This window comes from Indicator indicator, chromosome 2, assembly GCF_027791375.1.
Source record: "Indicator indicator isolate 239-I01 chromosome 2, UM_Iind_1.1, whole genome shotgun sequence".
Lineage (NCBI taxonomy): Eukaryota > Metazoa > Chordata > Aves > Piciformes > Indicatoridae > Indicator > Indicator indicator.
In genome coordinates, this window is record NC_072011.1 from 7,596,270 (window position 1) to 7,621,781 (window position 25,512).

Sequence of the window (25,512 nt, forward strand, 5' to 3'; positions counted from 1 at the left end):
GTGAAGATGAGAAACCTAGAAGATATATATTGAATGTATATATGGAAATCCCTGCATATATCTGAAGTAAGATTTAAAAAAAAAAATTACCATGTCTGTTGATTCCAGCAACAGATGATCATTTGTCTTATCTCCTGAGGCTGCTGACTGACATTAAATGATAGAAGTGATAAACCTGAAGCACACAGATTTTTAAACAGTAATTTAGAATCAAGATCTTCCCAAAGTCTTCACCTTATACTAACATTTAAATGTGTGGTGTGCATTCTGGGGCTTTCTTGAGGTTTTGATACAATGATTGCTTGTTGAAACACTGCTGTTAAGAGCCATGGTTTTGCTACATGAAAAGTATAATGTAAGGCAAATAGCTTTTATGAGATATGGGGCTAATGCTGCAGCTTCTGCAGAGGTGTATTTCCCACTGATGTGAAAAAAACCTAATCCCAAGAGAGTCATCCAAATGCCACAGCTCCACCCCTAGAGCAGAATCAAGAAGGTAAACCCAGCAAAAGGTCATCAGTCTTGGTCCTTGGGCCTGTCCATTTGTGCTGTCGTTAACCCAAGTGTCTTTACATGGTAATAGGCATTACAAGTATAGGCCAAGGCAGGGAGGTCAAGAGGAGGGAATCTATCTTGCGTGGCTTTGGCAGCCTTTTAGGTCTCTAACAATTTTGCATTCACTGTGTTTGCTAAACACTGTGTTGGTAAGCATGCTTGAAACCATAGGAACTTGATTTTGTGGAACATTTTAGAAAGCTCTTGTGGTGGCTTGAAAATTCTCCCCAGCATTAAATTGCCAGACCAGCCCAGTTGGAAGCAAATGAAGCTGTATTTACAAGCAAAACTACAATCTACGTTGAAATGCAATGAATATGTACAAAATAGACAGTATTTACAATATTTACAGGTATTTACAATTAATAAACAGCACAAGAACCCACCTGGACAAAAACCAGGGGGTTCTCCCTGCCCCCCTCCTTACCCCCCTGGACACAAAGGGACAAGAGAAAGAGCAGAGAATTGTTTTGTTAGACTTAGCCAAAACAAAGCAATGCAGCCAAGGTCAGCAAAGCCAGCCAGAAGCAAGTTAGTGTCTCCCAGGGCGAGGAAGCTGAAAAGAGAGAAAGAGAGTGTATAAAACCCCACTTTGTTGACAGTGTGTCCAATGGGATTGTTTAGAACTTACCATTCTTTTCCTTTTTACATCCAGTGGTGATTTATTTACATTCTACCACTTTCTGTTCAAGACCTGTGGAAAATTTTTAAGGTACAGCCTAAAATCACCACAGCTCTGTTTCACTGTGTTTGAAAAACTAAAGCACAATAGAAAGAGGTTTTTAGCTTTCTTTCATTGTGGCAGGGAAATACATGCCAGGTCTGATCCATGCAACTGCAGCTGGGATTTCTGTTTGTGACAACCTGGATCATTTGAGCTTTAAAATGGAGCATCTTCTCAATCAGAAGTAGGGGTTACTTCAAAACAGAGATGCTTTTCACAACAGATTGCTCCACAAGTTGTTATCTGCAACATGTCCAGGTGTGGTCAGGTGCAGCATGGTTTCCTGGGTCATTGTTACACAAGATTGTGATGAAGCTCAGAGATTCAGGCTGCTGGGTGACTTTTCTATGGTGTTGAGCAGCACAGCATCCTCTTTTTGTTTGTCTCCAAGCTATCTGGCTTCACTTTTGAAAGTTACACAGCTGGGACAAATCCACAAGGCATTATTAAAAACAAAGGAGTGGGAGGAGAGCACAGAGGGGACTTAGCTAAATGGTTTTCCAGTAGGTGATTTTCTCTGGTGAAAATAAACTAATCAGTAGCAAACAGATGTGCTGCTCCTTTTTGTTTTCAAATTATGAGCTGGCACTGATTTTTAGACTGATTACTAAAAATATGAATGAAATATGAATGCTATTACCAGCTGCAGCTTTTTTCTTGTTTTCTCTCAGAGAAAAATGCCATTGCTGCTTTATGAAGTACTCCTTTATTGTTGTGATCTCTGCATAATTTTATCATAATTTGCTTTTTACCTCATACATTTAAGTTCTTACTTTGAACCAATAAACTGGTTACTGCTGGCAAGGAGAAGTATGTGTGTGAGATTGCATGTTTAATAGCAATAAAATAATAATTAAATAATAACTAATAAAATACTAATAGCTCAGAAAAAAAAAGGAGAGAGACATGACTTTTCAAAATGGCTTTATTTGTGTGAAAGTGGAGGCAACACTCAGTTGATGCTCTCTTGACCTTGAATTTATTTTCCTTTGGATCTGGTTCTTCTGGTGTACTCACAATGGCAAGAGTATACAACATGCAGCCTCATAGCCAGTGGTTCAGTAGCAAAGTGCAACACTTGGCAGTTCTTGGGCTTTAAGGTTCTTCAAAGGGTGGCACATCATAGCCACTGGCAACCTTTGTATTTCCAACTGTTTTTGTGCAGGTTTGGGTTTTTTTCCTTTTGGGGTGTTGCTGTTTGGGGAGCAGAAGACAGATACATAGGCTGCAGGACATAGGTGGATTGCAGCATATTCCACTTGAATTCCTGAAGCTTTACTCAGTCATTTGCATGGATCAAAACAGTCATTAAAATCACCTGGTGGATTTGACTGTTGCAGCACAGACTAAAATATTGCTTTGTTTTCAAATTGCTCCTCAGCCTCCAAAGCAAGACATTTGATACAGCCTCTGTTCTCACCACACTGTCTTTGCTGCACTGGCAGGGACACCAAGCACAAAGCATCCCCTCACACAGTTCCAGGGCAGGCATTGAAGAAGTTCCTAATCTGTGGAGTTGTTAGGCAGAGGAGATGTTCAAGGCCCTCCCATCAGCAGATCATCTGCCAAAATGTCCCCAGGCATATGGCCTGGCCACCACCTGAGGCTGCAGTGAGACAGCAAAGGTTCCCCCCTGCACACAGGAGTAGAGCAGATGCTCCCTGCACTCTCTGTATCTGTGACAGGTGGAAAATACAACTTCAGCAGCAATGAGGTTATCAAGGTGTAAAATGAAGAATCATTCAAAGTCAAACAAAGAAATTCTGGTTTATGACCCACTGTTTCAAACAGAACATGACTTACCTAGTTTTACAGGCCACAAAATTCTATTTGTAGGACAACATGAAATGCATAGCAGAGGATCCAAAAGTGGCATTTCCACAGCTGACAGCTGTTCTTTTAAGGTTTCACCATATGACTCTTCTACATGGTGGTACTGGTACATCATTAAACATCAGAAGACAAGCTTTGAGCTCTTTATTTGCTATAGTACATTATATGTGTACAAATCTAAACTGAGAAATTATGTATTCACATAGAAGAAAATTATGTCAAAAATAACAATTTGGGTTTCCTTTTTCTGTCTTTTCCTCTGAGAGATTGAGTCTGACAAATCTTACAAGCCAGCGAATTTATACATTGGAGACATTACAATTTAATGCTGGGGCAGTTTGCCCTGGGGATAAGCTTTACACAAATTCTTTGGCAAAGTTTAAGGAATTGAAAAGCTGGGATTTTATTTCTTTTTTTTTGTTTGTTTGTTTGATTGGTTTTGGATTTTTTCACATTAACCTGCATCTTTAGATAAAGCTATGTAATTTTCTTTTATCTAGCATCCAAGTTTATCCAAAGAGATTGCTGCAAGGAGATTTGGCAAAAATGTTTATTTCTATGGATAGCAGTGCCTGCTTTGGTGACCTTGTGGAAGCATTTCTATTCAGTTGTTTAATGAGCAAGTATCCAACTTAAATTACAGCTGACTCGCTTACAGGAGAAGCTGCAGGAAACTTCAGAGCGGTTTCACTTATGTAATGTCACAGTATTTTCCAAAACACTCTTTCCTGCAAGGACAGAAAAGCTTTAAATTATCAGTGTCCATGGCAGAAACTGAGGAGTTCGCACACAGATCATAGAATCATAGAACTGTTGGGTTGGAAGGGACTTCATTCAATTCCGACCCCCCTGCTATGGGCAGGGACACCTCACACTGGATCAGGTTGCTCAGAGCCACATCCAGCCTGGCCTTAAAAACACCCAGGGATGAGGCTTCCAGAGCCACATCCAGCCTGGCCTTAAAAACGTACAGAGATGAGGCTTCTACCACCTCCCTGGACAACTGTTCCAGTGTCTCACCACCCTCATGGTGAAGAATTTCTTCCTGACATCCAATCTGAATCTACCCATTTCTACTTTTGTTCCATTCCCCCCTAGTCCTGTCACTACCTGACACCCTAAAAAGTCCCTCCCCAGCTTTCTTGTAGCCCCCTTCAGATACTGGAAGGCCACAAGAAGGTCTCCTCGGAGCCTTCTTTTCTCCAGACTGAACAGCCCCAACTCTCTCAGTCTGTCTTCACAGGAGAGGAGCTCCAGCCCTCTGATCATCCTCGTGGTCCTTCTCTGGAGACGCTCCAGCACTTTAGCAATTCTCAAAACTCTTTCTGCATCAGGCAACGCACCGCTGGTGCTCACCTCTTGCTCGGTGTATCAGAGATGCTGCTTTCTCAATCGGATTACTATCACCGGCTAAACGCCCAGGAAATCATCCCCTGACACCCTCATGCTTCGCCCTTTGCATGCTCTTGATTTTTCCGGGCGTCTCGTACGCATTTTCTTGTCTGTACCTTAGGGTTCATCACACACGTTTCTTTACCCTGAGGAAGTCACACAGCGCGCTGCCACAGCCGGCTGCCCCTGCGTGGCGCGTCGGTCGGGTCGTTCCGGACGGCGCCGGTCTGTTGGTTTCGGCTGGAGCTTTCCCGCAGCGGGGGCTGACAGCCTACCCGCCCGTGGCCCAGCCAGCCCGGGCACTCACCGCGCCCGCCCGTGTCACCTCCTGCCTCCGCACGTCACACATCTCGGTCAACGGGGCGAGTGCCCAGATCTGACCGCAGAAACCCGACCCGCACCTTTCACCGGCGGCCAGAGAGGCTCTCTACGCCGACCGAGCCTCCAACTCGATGGTGGAAAGAGGTAGGAGGGGCGCTCTAGGCGGCAACGGCGCACTCTATGGTGTAATGGGAGGAGCGGCGGGGCACGGCGGACGGCTCCGGCCCGGCGCTTTTGGCCACTTCTGCGGGCACGATGTCGCCTCCCAAAGGTGAGAGCGGCGGCGCGACCGTGGGGAGAGAGGTGCTGTGGCTTTCGGAGGGAGGCCGACCCCGCTGCCCCCCGATACGAAGCGCGCCTCCCCCAGCCACAGGGAGTAGAACTCAGCTTGGGCTGCGGCGCCGGGGGGCACCACGGCGGACGCGGCGGGAAGGGGCCCTGAAGGGGCGCGGGGCCGCGCCGGGGAGGCGCTGTCCGCATGTGCCGCCTTCCTGCTCTCCCCCTGCTCTTCTGCTACCGCCAGTGACGGGCCTGGCCCAGGACCGGCGGTGGCGGGAGTTGCGCGGGGGAACCGCCGCCTCTCTGGCGTGTGGGGGGCGCTGCCCGGCGGGGTGGGTGCTCCCGGGCCAGGGCTTGCCTGGGGGCATCGGTGCCGCCTCCGCCGTTAGGATCAGCCGCAGCTGTCTCCGGAGCTGTGACACATCTGTCGCCTGTTCTTGCTGCGGGGGCGTTTGAATGGGGCGCAGCGCTTCAGGCTGTGAGGCCCCTCTCGTCAATGCAACACGGGCACCCCCAGCTCCTCGGCATCCGACCTGCTGGGGGCCCTAAAAACAGCGCCGGTCCCTGGGGTTCTGGGCACTCTGTCTACCGATGCCAGAGCCCCGGCGGTCCCGAAGCTGAAGGTCTCGAACAGACCAGGTGGGCTTAAGCCCTTCAGATGGGATGCTTATCCCATTGCCAGCACCCCCAGCAAAGGCATGCAGAGGGCTCCTCAGCGCTTGGCAGCAGGCTTTGTGGAGATGAGAAGGGGAGAAACCCAGGAGGAGAAGTGCCAGGAGCGGGAGTTCCTCGCAGCATGTGTACGGCAGGGGCTGAGGTGCCCACCGCCCCAGCTCTGTTTGGCAGGCTCCAGGTGGTGCTTGGTGTGCCAGGCTTGGCCTTGGGCTGCCGTTTGAAAGAGCTTGGCAGGGTGGTTAGATGAGCTGTGGAGATGTGTGGGAGGCCTGCATTTATATCCTGAGGCTTTTGGCCTGTCTGGTCCCTTTTGCTGAAAATTGTTTCGCTTGAGTGGGGTTTGCTGAAGCCAGTGAGAGAAAGTCTGGGAAATGAGCACAGCTTCTTTTAGCTTGTTAAATATATATATTGGATTAAGGAATGGGAGTTCAGGTTTGCTTGACAGAACTAGACTGCTCTTGGCAAAAGTATTGCTTTGTACCATGGCAGGGGCCTCCCCCTCTGCAGGGGTATGATGTGTGCTGAAACAGCTGCCTTTAGGTGTGCTGGAGCTCTTCTCCTGTGAAGACAGGCTGAGAAAGTTGGGGCTGCTCAGCTTGTTGAGAATACCTCATTGTGGCCTTCCAGTGTTTGAAGGGGGCCTGCAAGCAAGCTGGGGAGGGACTTTTTACTGTGTTAGGTAGTGATAGGACTAGGGCAAATGGATCCAAGCTGGGAGAGGGCAGATTTAGATTAGATGTTAGGAAGAAGTTCTTCAACATGAGGGTGGTGAGACACTGGAACAGGTTGCCCAGGGAGGTGGTGGAAGCCTCATCCCTGGAGGTTTTTAAGGCCAGGCTGGATGTGGCTCTGGGTAACCTGCTCTAGTGTGAGGTGTCCCTGCCCATGGCAGGGGTATTGGAACTGGATCATCTTTGAGGTCCCTTCCAACCCTGGCAATTCTGTGATTCTGTGTGCGTGCCTTGCTAATTAGAAAAACATAAAATTAGATAAAGTAGACAATAGAGCCCTGGAGACTGCCTGTTTATCAGGATGAATATGTGGATTGTTTGACACAAATGCTGAAATTTTGTCTTGCTGGAGATGCAGTTTGGTAGGCTGCAGACCCTATGCTATCCCCACTATCAAAAATAAAGGTGCATTGGTATCTAAATTCACACTTACCAGTAGAAGATATGGACAGGGCATCTGGACAAGCTGGAGAGGTGGCCCAGGTGAACCTCATTAGGTTCAACAAGAGCAAGTGCAAGGTGCTGCATGTGGGCTGGAACAATCCTCACTATCAATACAGCCTGGGAGGTGAGGTGATAGAAAGCAGCCCTGTGGAAAAGGATTTGGGGGTGCTGATGGATGAGAAGCTGGACATGAGCAGGCAGTGTGAGCTTGCAGCCCAGAAGGCAAATCACATCCTGGGCTGCATCAAAAGATGCATTGCCAGCAGATCCAGAGAGGTGATTCTGACACTTTGCTCTGCTCTGCTGAGACCTCACCTGGAGTACTGTGTGCAGGTCTGGAGCCCTCAATATAGGAAGGACATGGACCTGATGGAGAGGGTCCAGAGGAGTGCCACAAAAATGATCATGGGGTTGGAGCACCTCTGCTATGAGGACAGGCTGAGGGAGCTGGGGGTGTTCAGCCTGGAGAAGAGGAGGCTCCAGGGAGACCTAATAGTACCTGAAGGGGGCCTACAGGAGGATGGGGAGAGACTTTTTACAAAGTCCTGCAGTGACAGGATGAGGGGCAATGGGCTTCAAACTAGAGAAGGGCAGATTTAGATTTGATATCAGGAAGAAGTTCTTGACTACGAGGGTGGTGGAACACTGGAAGAGGTTGCCCAGGAGGTAGTTGAGGCTCCTTCCCTGGAGAGGTGAGGCTTGATGAAGCCCTGGGCAACCTGATCTAGTTGGGGATGTCCCTGCTGACTGTGGGGAGGTTGGACTGGATGACCTTTGGAGGTCCCTTCTGGCCTGGACCATTCTATGAATTATGTTTTCCTTTTGTCTTCAGTCTGCACTGGTACTGATGCAGACATGGGCCAGACCAGTGAAATGTTCAGGCTCAAAATCTAACTACAGATAGTTTTGTTTTTTTTTACACAAAGCTAGAACTCCTGAGTATAGTTGTTAGCTTCAGTATCTCCTGCTGCATTTGGTTTACTGAAGTTTGCAAACTGGGGTGTTTATTTATTGTTTAAAGAGTAGTTAATATAGGCAAGGATTAAGTTTAGTTTTAGTTTGGTAGTGCATAAACTTAAATTCTCAATGTGTAAAAGCACGTTATCATTTGTCAGCACTAAAATATCATTAGAAAATCTTCTTTTGTAAAACTGGATTGAGTTTGGTTTTTTTTTTTTCCTGCTTTTTGTGCTCTTGGATCCTCCCTCCCCTTTCCCCTCTTCCCCACAATCCAAACAATTTAAAAATGGATTGCAGCTTGTAAGGCTCTTAGTCCGAAAACTAATTGGCTCTGCCTTTTAAAAGTGGTTACTGATGTGAGTAAGATTTTTATCTATGAGGAAATAGCTAATTTAAATGATTGCAGCAGCAGGAGGCATTAACTGTACCTTGCAGAAATGTTATGCAATGGAAGACATCACTGGCTTGGAAGAAAAATGAACCAAAATATGGGCGGCACAAGATTCAGCAACTCATTCCCATGTTGAATGAACAGCGTTAGGACAAATCTGCCTGGAGCTTATCACCTAGCTCATTTTCTAATCAGCAGAGGAACATAAACTTATGTCAATTAAGGTACATTTCTTTAGGATATTCAGAAGATGACAGATAATGGCCAGACAGATGGTGCTGAAGGGCCAACACTCACCCATCAGTTGCCACACATTGCAAAGAATTACTTACCAGTACAAAAATGGCTTTATAGGCACCACACATTTGCTGGTGTCTCATGTTGTAGGTGATGTTTCCACGCAGAGAAGTCCTGTTTGGAGCCATGCACTGTCCTCTTTACTGTTATGGGTGCATTCTTAGCCATTCTCTGACATGAGAATGAACTGATGTGGCCTTGCCACCTCCACCCCATGAAACTCTCGGAGGAGGGTGACTGGATGAAAAACTGCCTTTCCCCAGGGCTAACTCCCAAATTGTGCAGGCTAGTGGTTGGTCCAGGGTACAGCTGTCACAAGAATTGCTGCTGTTGCAGGAGTACAGTGGTGGGGAAGACTGGGGATAGCAGAGTTAATACATACATAGTCCTCATATGATTTAATTTACTTGAACGGCCATAACCTTCCTGTTTTCTACAGTGAACAATTTTCCAAGAAGTGTGTGAAGTCCCGTCACCATTCTGAGCAAAACTTTTTGTTATTTAGGTGGAAAATAAGGCTGAAGGAAATGCTGCCTTATTTATTAAGATTGGCCAGCTTGATTCTTTTCATTGCTACACTGAACTTTTCATTCTTTGCTTTTACTTGTCTACTAACACTCTTTGTGTCCGACTTCAGCACGCTGCGTGGAAAGCTGCTGTTTCAGAGTGAGCACTTACTGTCAGCTGAAGAACAGGGAAGCACAGAAAGCTGAATGATAAATGTTAGACTAAAATTCATATTTTTTTCTGCAAGGAAGAATGATTATGAGGGCAAGAAGACATCCTCTTTTCAAACACCTGGAGTTCCTCCACAAGCTTCTTTGAGAAAAGACTTTAAAATGTAAACTTCTGCTAGGAAACGTTTAGCAGCACTGCCCCAGCAGTCTCTGATAGAGTCCTCCAGCTGGAGAACACCCCGTTTCGATTCTTAAATTAAAATGAAGGCCATGCTGAGTCATTCTCTTTGTTTTCTTTCAGAAAATGTCAGCTTACTGTTCAAGTTGTACTGCCTCACAGTGATGACCCTGATCGCTGCAGCGTACACGGTGGCACTGCGCTACACAAGGACGGTGGAGGCAGAACTCTACTTTTCAACCACAGCTGTGTGCATCACTGAGGTTATCAAGTTGTTCTTGAGTGTGGGCATCTTGGCTAAGTAAGTCTGGGAATGCTAACCAGTGTTTGGAAAACAGATGCTTGCTTCTAACCTCAGATTCTCAGCTGTCAAAGCGCAGGTACATTTGAGACCATGCCTGGGTAGTCGTGCTGTGGGAGAGTCACTTTAGAGCGGGTTAGAGCTCGAGAGTCCCCAGCTGAAACTGCTTTGTAAACAACACAGATTTTAGGTGTGTTCTTTCTGTGTATTTTCTATTTTTGTATGCTTTGGAATAGGATCAAAGTGTCAGCATGGATTATCTGTGATGCTTTGAGTCGTTAAAACACTGGTGTAGATGAAACCTGGACTATAAGCCATCATCTACTGAGTTAGATGAAACTGTAATGCTCTTCCTTGTCAATTTTCCCATGCAGTGTTACAGACAGATATTTGGCTTTCTTTGTTCACCTGGGGAATCAATGCTGAAAGAAAAACATGGGGAGCTTCTTCAATCTCAGGCTGCTGCTAAGAACTAGAACCTTAGTCTCACACATGAGTATCTGAAGTAGGGAGGCCATCAGTCTGCTGTCTTGCCTCTCAGCTTCCCTTGGAAGAATCTGTATATTCTGGACTTTTCCAAATCCCAGCTCTTTCTGTTGTGGTAGAATTTGTTTTCAGAGTCTCTGCTTATCTCTTTGTGGCTTTTGGTACATCAGAGGACTGACTGTTTTATGCTGGAGGATCATGAAGTCACATGGTGTACTTCAAATTTTTATCACATCTTCTCTACTTAACATCAAAATGGCATTTTTCTTGCTTTAGAAATGAGACAAAATTTGAATTTGGGAAGGCAGCTGTGGCAGATTGCCTTTTGTTTAACCTTTCATTAATTGTAATGAGTTAGAAAAGGCAAGTGTGACTGGCAACAGATTTCTGTTTTTCTTTCTGTGCACTCTGGGCCTCTCCTGCTGCCAGCACAAAATACTGGCAGACGTATTTCTGCTGGTGAGTGGTTATGCTGTGGTTCTCATGGTGTTGTCACCAGAGTGGTGTCCTGATCCAGCCTGCTTTCTGGGGACTGCAGCAGCCCACATTTCTCAACAGTGAGGGATCTGTGGGTTGCACCTGGTGGTCTCACCTGTGTGTTTAATTTCTCAAATGATCTGTTTGTCAAGTTAATCTGTTCTAAGGCAGGCTCTTTAGAGTATACCAGAGAAGCCTAGTTCAGTAGGGTAAGCAATCTGCCTTTTGCAAAGGCTCCCTAACACTTGTGTTCATTAAATGTACAAACAATCTTTTTGCTTGAAATAATTAAAAAGGTAATTACTTTTACATGAGAAGCATCTTATGTTTTCAGAACAGTCCTCTCAGGAGAGAGTCACCAATAACAATTACCCTCCTCTTTATGGTGCTAGTCCTGATGCAGGGTGGGGGCTGATTTTGCTTTAGGCAACCCCTCAGATGGTTCCTCTTCTGCCTTCTCATTCACATTGCCCTCAACTTGCAGTGCCTCATACTTGTTGTGCAAGGGCAACTGGGGAGGTGAAGAGGGGTGGGGTGGATTCCCCATGCCTCTCTTAACAGGGACCTGGCATAGCTGAGCCTTGAGCTGGTGGTTGTCAGAGAGCTACTCACATCCTTATATAATAAAAATGTATATTTTTATATATTTTACAGTTAATATTTCCTGGTGGTGGTATCTTCAAAAACCACTGTAACTGATTTACAAAATTCATTCACAGGTTCAATTATTTGGTTGTGGGCTTTACATGGCACATATAAAGACAGTCAAATGATTTAAATCATTTTCCAATACAGCAGTTCCAATTGGACATACAGGTGCTGTGATCTGTGGGTTTCCCACCAATGGGATTCCGTGGCAGATTAGCTGGGTACTCATGACTTGCTCCTCTGTCTGATGTCTTCCCAGATGCTGTGGCTATGATTTGAGCAGTCCTTGGCTAGGAGGGGGCTAAGGAGCCTCTCTCTTGTGCCCAGTTCACAGTCTGGAGCTTGTCCTTGGCTTGGAGAGGGCTAAGGAGCCTCTCTCTCGTGTGTTCTGTTGCTGGGCTGTAGCATTTTCTGGGATTGAATTCCCTTGGAGCTTTTCCCCTTTCTGCCTTGGTCCAGGTGCAAGGCCTGGGTGAAGTTGTTGGTCTGCTAGAGCAGATTCTTAAGCTGCTCTTGGGCAGCATTTGGCTCTCATCTCTTTGTGGTAAGCAGGTCCTCAGCTGCTACTCAGTCAGCATTTGTCTCTTGTTGCTGTCTGGGTGAGCACAAGGCAAGTTCCCTGACTTCTGGTCTGGTTTAAACACTGTCCCAAGACAATTAATGCCCTTTGGTAACACAGAACCCTGGTAACTGGACCTATGGGATGGGGCATATCCAAACATGGCCAGGGGCACACACAGTTCCCAGCTGTGTTACAAAGCTAATTACAGGTGGTACATCTTTATCTGGACCCCAGGAAGTGCTCAGGTTAGGACATTTGCAGGTGCTTAGCCTGTTGTCTGGGCTAGGGCATGTTTGGGGGTTTGACCCTTCAGGACACCTTATCCCACAACAAGTTTAGAGATGGCTGCTTTATTTTAGGGTTGTCATTTCATGTGATTCTTTCTCATTTATTGGCAGTGGAGCTTTATTTGTCAGTTAAAATGGGATGAAACTGATTCACTGAGCTGTTTGAGAAGTGTTATGTCTATTACGATTGGTCAGCTAGTGCTTCGGGGGTTGGGGGTTTCTTTTGTTGTTGAGAGAGAGGTGGGCACCAGCAGGCCATGCTGACCTTGTCTTGGTAGGATGTCTCACTTGTGCTGGTGGGTTTGGATGCCTTCCTTTGCCACCCAGGTAACTGAGCTGTTTCTCAGATGGCAAAAGATCTGGTGAATTCTGCTTGGTGTAGTGGGAAAATCTTTGGCAGCTCTTGAAATTTTCCTACATATAACTGAATAATCAGCAAAATTTGCCAATTTCCTAGTAATCTCCCAACTTAGATCATAAAATCATAGAATGGCTTAGGTTGGGAGGGACCTCAGAGATCATCTACTCCAAACCCCCTGCCATGGGCAGGGACACCACTCAACTAGACTTGCTTGCCCAAGCCCTCATCCAGTCTGGCCTTAAACACCTCCAGCAAGGGGGCGTCTGCAACCACTCTGAGCTACTTGTTCCAGAGTGTTACCACCCTCCTACTGAAGAACTTCCTCCTAAAGTCCAGTCTTTCCCTCAGCTTAAAACCATTTCCCCCAGCCCTGTTGCTAGACACCCTTATGAAGAGTCCTCTCCAGCTTTCAGGTATTGGAAGGCAACTCTTAAGGTCCCCCTGGAGTCTAGATCACTTCTGAATGTGCTGAACAACATGAATCCCAGCATAATTTCCTTCAGTGTCTCTTTTTAAAGCTTCCTCCAGTTTTAAAGTCCTGACCAATTTGTCTCACCCAAGGCAAGGTGCCTTTGTAGCTTCATAACCACATTGAAAAAGGAATACAACCAGTTGGTTCTGTTCAGTGGGTTCCATTTGGGTAGGTGCCTTTTGCCTTTTCCACACAGCCAGCACGGATTGCAGCAGTGCATGGAATGCTGGAGTGTGACTCTCACCTTGTTCCAGCTGCAGAATTTGGGTTTTTTTCCACATTCTTACACCATGCCTTCACTGTTCTTACTTTTAAGGTTTTTCCTGGAAGGCACGTTGAGTGGATACATGCCAAAAGATTTGTCTTTTGGAAGACAATTTTATGGTAGTTTAAGCTGTGTAATTGTTTACTCAACTGCACTCTCAAACTTCCCATATTTATTTAAAGACCAATTCACTATCTGGTAATTAGATTGGCTTCATTCTTAAACAGTACATAATTACTTAGCAGTGGATGAGGAAGCAATGGATTGTGCAATGGATTGTGCAATGTCCTGCACCTGAGTTGAGGCAATCCTGGTATCAAGACATGCTAGGGGATGAAGGGACTGAGATCAGCCCTGCAGAGAAGGACTGGGAGGTACTGGTGGGTGAAAAACTTGGACATGAGTCAGCAGTGTGCACTTGCAGCCCAAAAGGCCAACCATATCCTGGGCTGTATCGAAAGGAATGTGGCCAGCAGGTCAATGGAAGTGATTCCGCCCCTCCGTTCTGGTGAGAGTTAACCTGGGGTATTGTTGTCCAGCCCCTCAGTCCTCAGGAAGGATGTTGTCCAGTCCTTGAGCACAGGAAGGATGTGGACCTGTTGGAGCAGAGCCAGAGGAAGGCCACAAAAGTCATCAGAGGGCTGGAGCGTGTCCACTGTGAAGTCTGAGAGAATTGGGGCTGTTCAGCCTGGAGAAGGGAAGGCTCCAGAAGAGGCCTTATTGAAGCCTTTCAGTTCTTAAAGGGGGCCTGGAAGAAAGATGGGGACAGGCTCTTTAGCAAGGCCTGTTGTGACAGGAAAAGGAATAATGATTTTAAATTAAAAGAGGGTAGATTTATGCTAGATACAAGGAAGAAAGTTTTTGGAATGAAGGTGGTAAAACACTGGCACAGGTTGCCCAGAGAGGCGATGGATGCCCCCATCCCTGGAAACATTCAAGGTCAGGTTGGCTGGGAGTCTGAGCAGCCAGATCTAGTTGAAGATGTCCCTGCTCGCTGCAGGGAAGTTGGACTAGATGACCTTTTAAGGTCCTTTCCAACCCAAAGCATTCTATGATTTTATGAATAGAAAGGGAGCTGACACACAAGCTCTGGTTTTAACTTCAACTTCCCTGGCAAATGCACCTTTCTGTTGCAGAGCTGATTGTTATTAGCCTCTCTTATCTATTCAGACCTATGAAGAAAACACAATGTTCTTTATGTTGAATCTAGATTAACATCAAGACCACTGAATTCAAGCTGGGTAATTATTTTTTTTTCTTACATGACTTTGCAGTGTACCTCTCGGGCACCTTATTTTGCATTATCAGCTGTACACAGAGGCTTGGTTTAAATTGTATTTTTTTGGGCTGCAGATTTAAATCTGTTTCCACGTGATCTTTGTACTGACCTCAGCTTACAGTCAGAGATTGCTGATAAGTGCCTGCCTCAGAAAGCACACCCACTGCAAAGATGAACAATCTAATAGCTGTTCTTAAAAACTGAAGTGAAAATGGTGCTTACTGGACATCAATTATTCTTCATTGCTGAAATTCCATGCTAGAAGTCAAAGCAGATAGAAACTACTGTTACTGCTGTGATCTGACTTCAAATGTGATCAGCTAATTCACTGAGCATGGTCTGGAACAGAAGCAGACAGAGTTTAAGTACTATTTTCTTGTTTGACAGCCCTCCTTAGTACTGACAAAGAGAACAATCTGTTAACTGTGCTTTTTGACTTCTTATTCCTCCAGAGTAGAACTGTACCTGTGCTAATTATATTTGATTTGCAGCTAGGCATTGGAGATGGAAGCATGTTAGTCCAGCAGTATGTGTGCACTACCAGGGGCTGTATGTTTTCTTGTACATCTCATCTCCCAATCCTGTGTGATATAGTATAGGAATAAGTAAACCAAGACCTTTGCCATGACTTACGGCTTATAACATTTCATGCAGTTCTGTCTGTAGTGCAGTTAGCTATGGTGAGCTGTAGCATGAACTCTTCTCCTTCCTGGTGTTGCAGAATTCACTTTAAGTGTTACTTGTCTGTAGATTTTCCTGTCAGAGGTTGTCCCTTGTGGTCAGACATGTCTTGCAAAAGACACCTATGTGACATGTTTGGTGTTACCTCATCTGTCCCAAGCTAAATACCCCCTTAAGTTAGGAAAGAGCTTCACAGGTGACCTCACTTGCACAACAAGAGTATGGGAAACTATACTTGCCTCTGTTTGGTAACTGACTCTGACTTTTTTTTTTTTTTTTTTATGTGGGCTCACTGTTATGGGGAAATGACAAAAAGAGTCTCCTGCAGCTGCCTGTGCAAAGATTGTTCTCACTACAGAAATAAGCAGTAGAGGGGGTATGTGCCTGGTGCTGGGCAGGGAGGAAGGCAATGGAAGCATGAAACTTGGCTGGAGGGATCATGAGAGAAAGGGAAAAGCTGAAGAACCTGGAGCACAGAGTTGGGAATGATCAGGAATGGAAAAGATGCAAGGAAAATGTGATGAATGAAGGAGCCTGGAGCACAGAGACATGGCTAATTTTGTAATTGCTGGTAAGAGTTTGGGGCAGGTAGATGATGTACATTAATGAGAAAGAAAGAAGTTGGGACATGAGTGAGATGTGGGGAATTAGGCTTGTGGAGAGCTGAGGAGGATGTGAGCCATTTGTTCCCTTGCCTGTGTAATGGAAGAAAAAGAAGTGTTAAAAGCAATGCAGGTTACAAGTTGAGAGGCCTTTGGAAGGGGACAGGAGTGACTTTGGATGTTGGTATTTGTCAGTGGCCAAGGAAGAGAAAGGAAAGGGGGAACATGAGGCTTGGGGGAAATTGGGAAGGGGACTAGAGGACTTGAGTAGCAGTGGCAAGTAAGCAAGTATCTGATTGATGTGCAAAAGATAAAGGAGAACTAGTAATGCAGAGGTCAGCTTTAATAAGCTGCAGAGCAAGCCCCAGAAGAGGACAGCAGCAAGAAGCAACGTGTTCTTCCCCATTGCCTGCTCTTGTGCATGCTGTAATTACTTGAAGGAGATGTGTGCAGATGCCAAGGGAGCTCCCACACACTTTGCTGGGGAGCATGTATGCTGGTCTAGTATCTCCTGTAGCACAAGAGAGAAGAGGAAGCCCAGGGCTGGCCGAAGGCTGAAAGCTGTTTCCAGCTCCATAGCGTGCAAGGCTATGATGTTTTTTGGCTGTGCTGTAAGGTTCAGTTTGAAGGGGATCTGGAAAATCACAGGCATTTGACATCACACAAATATTAGTACAAAAAATAAAGGAGGGACAGGACATGACAGCTTTCTGTGCCGCTGCCTGTATACCCTTCAGTGTTTGCAGTGTTCATGGTTTGTTGTTTACTTTATTACACAGTAATGGACCTAATATAACTCCAGAATGAGTACTTCAGCTTCAGGGGTTTCTGCTTGCTGATAACCTATTTCCCAAGTCAGTTTATCTTTAATGAGCAGAAGGTACAACTGATTGTTGAGACCAGATTTTCAGCCTTCCCAAAGGATTCATTGATTTGATTCCTGTTTCCAAATATCAATTGAAGAGAGTCCCCAGTTATATTAATGTTTTATTTTGCAGAGAAACTGGAAGTCTGGCAAGGTTAATAACATCTTTAAGAGAAAATGTGTTTGGAAGTCCTAAAGAACTGCTAAAACTAAGCGTTCCATCTTTGGTCTATGCTGTTCAAAACAATATGGCATTTTTGGCTCTTAGCAACTTGGATGCAGCAGTCTACCAGGTAATACACACTTCTGTCAGCAACTGACCTGCCAATACATTTGTCTTTACTGTATGTACCTGCCTAGCACACAGTACCCTCTTCAGCCTCAGTGTTAAAAGCCAGATATTTCTTTGTTACAGAGCTTACACTTTGTTGTGGAGCTCTGGTTTTTCTGAGCTAACCTGCAAAAGGCATTTCAAACTGACTTTGTTTTGATTGGCAGTGGTGCAAACCCCCAAAGGATCTGTAGGAAATCGATGACCAGAAAATGTTGTCATTCTGTAGCTGAATTAACTGTTCTGTTTCCTTGTTTGGGGTGAGTTTATAAAACCCACATCCCTTATGTTATATTCTCATCTTCTGTAGGTGACATACCAGCTGAAGATCCCTTGTACAGCTTTATTTACAGTCCTCATGCTGCAGCGCACCCTTACTAAGCTGCAGTGGTTCTCTGTCTTCATGCTGTGTGGTGGTGTTACCCTTGTTCAGTGGAAGCCAGCTCAGGCTACGAAAGTACAGGTAGGAGTTCACATTTTGCCACTTCACACCAAAGAACAAACTGCCTCATGCTCTGTGTTGCACTTCACAGCACCTGCAATTAAGGTGAGGTCTCTTAAACATTCCAGACAGCAGGATTTTTTTCCTGTTTCCAGCCACTTCATCTATGATATAACCACCAGTCTGATGATTTGCTTTCATGTTTGCTGTACACCAGTTCAGGCAGACTTGTGGTAATGCTCCAGCCTCCCTTGTTGGAAAGGCAGCTGATTGCTGCAATTAGTATAAATGACCACAGCCACCCTAACCAGCCTAACACACCATCATAGGAGGAGCTGAGTAAAGCTGTGCTCCCAGCAGCTGGCCCTGGCATTGTTGTAATTGCTGGAGCAGAGAACTTGGAACTGAAACACTTGGTGGAATTAGGAGTGGGACTCTACTGCCTTGTGGGTGTGGGTATGTCATTTAAACACACCCTTCAGAGACACTGACCTAATCCTGCTCTACGAAGGAACAAATGTCTTCTGTTTCTTAGGCCTGCTGGTCACTGGCATTACAGAAACACAGAACCAACCAGGTTGGAAAAGACCTCCAAGATCATCAAGTCCAACCAATCACCCAACTCTAACTAATCAACTAGACCATGGCACTAAGTGCCTCATCCAGGCTTTTCTTAAACACCTCCAGGGACATCAACCCCACCACCTCCCTGGGCAGCCCATTCCAATGGGCAATCACTCTCTCTGTGAACAACATCTTTCTAAAATCAAGCCTAAACTTCTCCCTGCACAGCTTGAGACTGTGTCCTCTGATTCTGTCACTGGTTGCCTGGGAGAAGAGACCAACCCCACCTGGCTACAACCTCCCTTCAGGTAGTTGTAGAGAGCAATGAGGTCTCCCCTGAGCCTCCTCTTCTCCAGGCTAAACACCCCCAGCTCCCTCAGCCTCTCCTCACAGGGCTGTGCTCCAGACCCCTCAGCAGCTTTGTTGCAGGTCGTGCAGCTGGGAAGCCTGGCCACAGCCATGTAGTTGTGCCTGTGAGTGCTGCAGGACTTGGTAGGAGTACACACAGAAAGTGAACCACCACACAGCTACACCCAGCTGACGCAAAGGACAGCTCTAACTGAGCAAGTCCATTTTAAACTCTAATGAAAGGCTAGTAATTTTGCTGTAATTCATGAAGTAGCTCTGGAACTGATTAAATTCAGTAAGTTACTGAACAACTTTGCATCCTTTTTAAAATAATGGTTGCTGTTGCAGGTGGAGCAGAACCCATGGCTAGGGTTTGGAGCGATTACTGTGGCTGTACTGTGTTCAGGATTTGCAGGTATGGTGCCATTTCTGCACGCAGGTCACATCAGAAGGACCAGAGAACTCATATTTAAAACAGAACATTCAACATTAGTTAACTGTCTTCACTGATTAGAAGATAAAAAAGGACTTTATCCCCTCTGCCATAAATTACCTTCTCCTGGCAGTAATTCTGACAGATTCATGACATGATTACTTCAGTTGTCAAGCAAAAATGACTGGGAGCACAGACTGTTGGCTTTACTTGATGGTTTGCAAGTGGAAGTGTCTTTCACATGCCTAGAATAACACTGTAGGGAACATCCATAACGACTGAGTGCAATTAATGAATGCACATCAGTTTTATAAAGTTGGCTTTACAGGGACTGGCTACCTTATGTGCTCACACAAAACACTTGGCACTTTTTTTATGGGGGGAACTGAGCTCCTCACTCAGTTCTTGCAGTAGCTCAGCCCCAAAATACACATAGCTGTAATCTTGTAGGTGGTGAATCTAACTGAGGTGCAGAGGGAGCATGAGTGAGGCAAAGAGGAAGGTGAGTAGCAGGAAGCCTAGATTAACTGCATGAAGGATTTTTGAGTTGGGTTGGTTTTCTTCTGCAACCAGTGTTTCCCCTCTCAGTAGTTTTTCTCTGGCTTCTGCAGAGAGAGACCAGAAATTGGAGACAAGTGAGCTGGTGATGAGAAATAAGGAAATGCAAATTACTACTCAATTGGAAATTTGACCCACAAGGTCTTATTTCCCTGGCTGTAAACATAATTATTGCATCTCAACAAGATGATTATCATCCACCTCTAGTACTGTATGATCCTTCAAGAATAATACTGTGCTGTGCACACACACTTGTTACTGGTGGAAAACATTCTGATTGGCAGGGGAGGAAAGCAGTAGGGTGTTGATCTTGATTGATGTCTCTTCAGTGAAATGGGCACTTTGAAGCAGAAGTACTAAATAAGACTATGTAAACTTCAATTAACTTTTCCTGGAAGCTTACACAATTTTACTCATTTCAGTAGATGCTCCCAAGCCACAAGACAGAATACAGCATTCACAGTGAAGCCTTCAGGGCTTCCTAAAGCTCTCCAGCTTTCTCTGATAATGTGGGTAGACAGCTGTGCTTCTTAAGGTCTGTAAATGCATGCCATTGAAAGGTAGCTCCTAGAGGATTTGGACACCTACAGCTTTGTTCTCCTGCAAAAGGATTGCAGGCTGGGTGTTTCCTCACTGACAGCTGTAGCTTGGAGGCAGCTGGGAGGACAGAGTATTTCATCCGTGAACTGCCCCTGCCCTTGGGGCGTTAGATGTTGAAAACATAAATCCTGTTCAGACTCCTTTCCGCTTCTGCCTTCCCACACCCACATGAAGAAGTTACTTTGGCATTAAACCTTCAGTCTCTGCACTGCCCATGTTAAGTGGTTATATAGTATTCCAGCAAATTCTAAAGAAATACTTGGTTTTGTCCTTCAGAGATGGAAAAGAAGTTTCTTCTTCAAGCTGATGTATCCAGGGGCCCAACAATGCTCATAAAAGCATTGGACAAACATATAATGGCAGGTCCTTTGTCACTTGAAGCAGTACTGAAGAGTAATCTCTCCTAAACAGCACCCATTCCTTCCTTCATCTTGCCTAATGGAGTTATTTTTATGCATTGTATAGGCATTATTGTGCATTTTATGCATCTATGCATTATATTTTATGCATATCCAAAAGCATGGTTTCCTTGGGGTTGCTTACTGTTTTCTGGGTTTAGACAAATGGTTCATACTCAACCCTAATTTCTGGTATGCTGATTGATTATATCTGGTTGTGCTCTGTGGGTCTTCTGAGCAGGTGGAAATCTCAAGGTAGATTACTGCTCTCGGTACAGGAAGGATACGGACCTGATGGAGAGGGTTCAGAGGAGGGCCACGAAAATGGTCAGGGGCTTGGAGCACTTCTGCTACAAGGACAGGCTGAGGGAGCTGATGTGTTCAGCCTGGAGAAGAGAAGGCTCCAGGGAGAGCGAATAGCAGCCTTCTAGTACCTGAAGGGAACCTACAAGAAGGATGGAGAGAGACTGTTTACAAAGGCCTGTAGTGATAGGATGAGGGGCAATGGCTTCAAACTAGAGAACAGCACATTTAGACTGGATGTTAGGAACAGGTTCTTTGTCATGAGGGTGGTGGAACACTGGAACAGGTTGCCTGAGGAGGTGGCTGGGGCCCCATCCCCGGAGATACTCAAGGTGAGGCTTGACAGGGCCCTGGGCAGCCTGATCCAGTTGAGGATGCCCCTGCTGACTGCAGAAGGCATTGGACTAGATGACCTTCAGAGGTCTCTTCCAACTCAAACCATTTTATGATTCTTTTTAATATCGCAGTCATTAACAATACTTGCTGATGTTGTTTGTATGAGATAATATAGTATTTCCTTGGTGGTGTTGTTTTTTTGTTATTTGAACCCCCTGATATATGAATCTATTCTCTACTTTCTTCAGCATAAATATTCACATATACTGTGTTGAATTATAAATTACATTCAGCATGAATAAAAAGAGTAGCAACACAGGCCTTGGAGCTAACTCAGGTAGTTCATGAGAAGTGCGTGCCTAAGGCTTCCAACCCACAGGTCTTTGTGCATCTTTGTCAGTTCCATAATGTGTGAAGGATCTTGGGTGACATCAATCAGCAATAGACTTGCAGCAGAATCCTGTTGTGGGAGCAGTGGTTAAAAAGGGAGGTAGCAATGGCCTTGGCAAATGTCGACCTTTCGGTCTGACATATTCATAGAATAACAAAAAGACAAGTATTTGGGGAATTTCCTTAATGCAGAGAATAAAAGTGCAGCTCATCAGCGTGGCACTTGTGAACAAGAGCTTCAGTTCAAAATGAATTCCATTTCCTCAAAACCAACCTGTAGTTTCACTCAGCAGAAGGCAGCAGGTTTGATTTGTTCTCATAATCCCCTGAAGCTGTGGGTTTAGAATGTCGCCGCTCTCCCAAGCGCTCCATAAGCACAAGGCTGTGGTGGTTTTTAGGCTGTGCCTTTAAAAATTTTTCACAGCTCTTGAACAGAAAGTAGTAAAATGTAAATAAATCACTGTTGGGTGTAAAAAGGAAAATAGTGATAATTCTAAACAATCCCATTGGAGAGGTATCTACTATAAGATTTAGTTCCCAAAACAATCTCTCTCTCTTCTCGCTTCCTCAGGCTGGGAGATGCTAATTTTGTGCTTCTGCTGGCTTCTGCTTGACCTTGGCTGCATTGTTTTGGCTAAGTCTAACACCAACTTTCTCTGCTCCTTTCTCTTGTCCCTTTTTTACAGGGGTTAAGGGGGAGGCAGGAGGGAAGCTGTTGCAGTTCCCATGGTCTCTGTGCTGTTTATTAATTGTACATACCTGTAAATATTGTAAATACTGTGTATTTTGTACATATTCATTGCATTCTATTCTAGATTGTAATTTTGTTTAAAAAATACAGCTTTCATTTGCTTTCCAACTGAGCTACTCTGGCAAATTTAATGTTGGGTGGGGGGAATTTTCAACCCACCACATTACAGTGTGCAGTCTCAGTACTGAGCTAATACAGACCCACCCATGGCTTATGTTTTTGCTGGTAATTATCCCAGTGGAGACAAAAAAAAACATAGTTCCACATCATGCTGAAATACATAAATACTGTCCTGGGAGAAATACCAGGTGCTAAGGTGAAAACTCTTCCTGGTGTAGAATTGTACAGAAGAAACTCTGCTGGATAGACACCTGGCAGATCGATCAGAAGAAGTGAAGAGTAGTTTTAATTGTTGATGAGGTTCATTGTTACAGCAACTGTAAAGAGAAATAGAATCTATTTTTTGGTGTTATATACCTGTTAAAATGATCCTGTTGTGGAAGACATTTTAGCAGGAGGTGGTGTTGGGTCCTCATCCTTGGGAACTTCTGTGGAACCTAACAGTCTGTGGGACAAAATGATTCCAGCAGTCTTGCCTGGCTTTATAAATGCTAGGATGCAAACTCATCTCACTGAAATCTTTCTTTCTTCTCTTTTTTTCTTTTCCAGGAGTTTTCTTTGAGAAAATCTTAAAGAGTTCAGACACTTCCTTGTGGGTGAGGAATATTCAGATGTACTTATCTGGGATTGTGGTGACCTTAATTGGTGTGTACGTGTCAGAGGGAGCCCAGGTTCTGGAGAAAGGTTTTTTCTATGGCTATACCTACTACGTCTGCTTTGTCATCTGTAAGTATCTTGTGGTTTTAGGGTCTTGCTACGTTGTGTTGCTTTTTAAACTACAACTGATTGCACAGATCTACAAATTCACTCCTGACATGCTGGTTTGCACTGTGTTTTGAGGCTTTTTTTTATTTAAAAGTATCATTTTCTTGAAAATGACTCACTTGCTTGATTTAGGGTTGTGCTGAAAAAAAACCACTGAGGAGGGAGTAGAGCAACTGTCAATGAGTTGTGTCTGACCTAGATGCCACGTAGACATCCCATTTTACTGTTGCATTAAGTCACCTATTTGGGCAATGTGGTTCAAACCCAGAGTGCACCACTGGAGGAAAGTGTATCATTTGAGGAGTAACCTACTGCACCTTTACTAACAGAAACATGTTATCTGCTTTCCAGTTCTTGCCAGCGTAGGTGGCGTCTACACTTCAGTGGTTGTGAAGTACACAGATAACATTATGAAAGGCTTTTCTGCAGCAGCAGCCATTGTGCTCTCTACTGTTGCATCAGTTCTCCTTTTTGGCCTCCAGATAAGTAAGTGCCTTTTTGCATTTGGTTTGACTATATGCACACACTTCTTTCCTGGCTAGCAGGTTCATTCCAAAGTGATTCTTTTTGCCTCCCTTTGATTTTTAGTTTTAATTTCAGGTCTTCTCCAGGGCTCTTGCACACTACTATCATCTGTGTTGTGTTCCATAAGGGGCCTGATGACCTCATCCTGTCAGAGGCATTAAGAGTTTGCTCTTTCAGAGGTACCCTAAAACCTCAGAAAGGTTTATACAGGTTAATTCATCAATCACTTCGAGGCAACTCAGTGTGATACAGCTGTTTCCCCAAGCCTGTTGTTGATAACTTATCCTTTCTTGTTGGTTTTAGTACTGCCAATGCCAAATGAACTCCTCAGCTATTTCTGCAAGAGCTTTTACACAGTTATCCCCACTACTGCACTCACTTTTACCTTCTCTATTTGCTGTGGGCACCACCTCCTGAGAGTGAGTCAAACAGCAGCTGGGGTCATGACTGCTGTAGGGAATATTTTTGAGAGGAAATGGCAGACTGCTTTGGGCTGTCCTACAATTACAGGGGATTTTCTTCCTGACCAAGTCTGTCCCCTGTGCTGGAGGCAGTAGTTCCTGCTCAGTCCTTCACTGCTTAGATTTGTGTGTTTTTTTAGTTTACTGCCATAATCGAAAGCTGGTATGGTGTGGAATAGCTAGCTGTCTGATGGGGCTTTTGTGAGGTGAAGCTTAAGGGAAGTTTGCATAAGGAGAAAAAAGAACATCTTAAAGCAAGTGACAGAAAACAAAAGTAGTTTTAAAAATTCACTTGGGGCAAAATGTTTTCTTGATGGCTGTCACAAATCAAAGCTGGACTGGTGCTCTTTCTGTAAAAGCCTCATCATGAGAGTTGCTTAGCCCTGTTCACAAAGGGAAAGGCAAACAAGATGTGTCATCACAGGCTACTGCAGTCAGATGGCAGCTGGAACGGCAGGTATTTCATGCTTGCTTTTCTGGCCATCACCACATTCTTGCTGACAGGAGACTGAAGTGATGTGGGGATTGTAAACACTCAAGAGTTCTGGTGACAGAGGAAAAACCTAGATTCTGTGAACTGTTAACAGCTTGTAGTTCTGTTTAGAGTAACTTTTAATTCAGATATCACAATGATTTATATAGCTTAGAATTCTAAATATTTATACAGAGGTGTTTATTTAAGCTATTTTGTCTCCTTTCAGCTGCTACCTTCTCCCTGGGTGCTTTCCTGGTGTGTATTTCTATTTACCTCTACGTACCACGACAAGACACTACAAAAATCCAGCCAGCAGAGACTAAGACCTCAAAAGAGAGACTTGCTGCTGTGTGACAGTGTCCAGAAAAATGGACAGACAAGAGAAAAAATGGACTTTAAAAAAAAAAAAAAGGCATCTTTTTTTTTTTAAATAGCCTTAAGCTAGTCATGAAATGGTTTAAGTGGGATAGGCTAAAAGCAGAAATTAGTTCTGTTTTACAAGTGCAGTTTCCCATGGCTGATGTGAGGCCATGTTACTGCCCAGGACCTGGATGAGTATTTTACTGAAAGTATTCTTCATTCCTATGGGATAGTGAAGAGTCCCATTTCCAAGGAAAGCAGAATGAAGGAATTGAACTCTCAATTGTATATAATGTACATAATGGGGGTAGGGGGTGGAAATTTGTTTGTGTATTTGATAAACTGTCTTGCCCTGTGAAGGCAAAAATGCTCCAAGGCTTCATAAAAATCTATTAAAAAAAGAGCAATTATTTGCCAGCATTGCTTTTAAACTCTTGCAAGGGCAGTTTGATTAATGACAAGAGAAGTTTCTCTTCTAGGTGATACATATGAGATGACACAACCCCACCAGGAATAACCACACTTCAAGCATCACTTCACCTAGAAGCAATTCAAATTAGTACCTGCTGTTTGGTTTAAAAAGTCAGAAAGACAGAGTGGAGTTTCTCT

At 44.7% G+C, this 25,512-nt stretch overlaps 1 protein-coding gene across 2 annotated transcripts; it reads left to right on the forward strand.

The window, feature by feature from the left end:
* Nucleotides 1-5,065: 5,065 nt before the first annotated feature.
* SLC35A1 (solute carrier family 35 member A1) lies at nucleotides 5,066-24,918 on the forward strand. Of its 2 annotated transcripts, XM_054395996.1 has the most exons (8): nucleotides 5,066-5,096; nucleotides 9,581-9,758; nucleotides 16,877-17,036; nucleotides 17,385-17,537; nucleotides 18,777-18,843; nucleotides 22,867-23,043; nucleotides 23,434-23,568; nucleotides 24,770-24,918. In XM_054395996.1, the coding sequence occupies exons 1-8, from the start codon at nucleotides 5,081-5,083 to the stop codon at nucleotides 24,895-24,897; spliced, it is 1,014 nt and encodes a 337-aa protein (XP_054251971.1). In that variant the 5' UTR covers nucleotides 5,066-5,080; the 3' UTR covers nucleotides 24,898-24,918. The 2 variants fall into 2 exon arrangements, with proteins under 2 accessions (XP_054251971.1, XP_054251962.1); XM_054395987.1 differs by lacking the exon at nucleotides 22,867-23,043 and having other exon boundaries at nucleotides 5,081-5,096.
* Nucleotides 24,919-25,512: the final 594 nt, after the last annotated feature.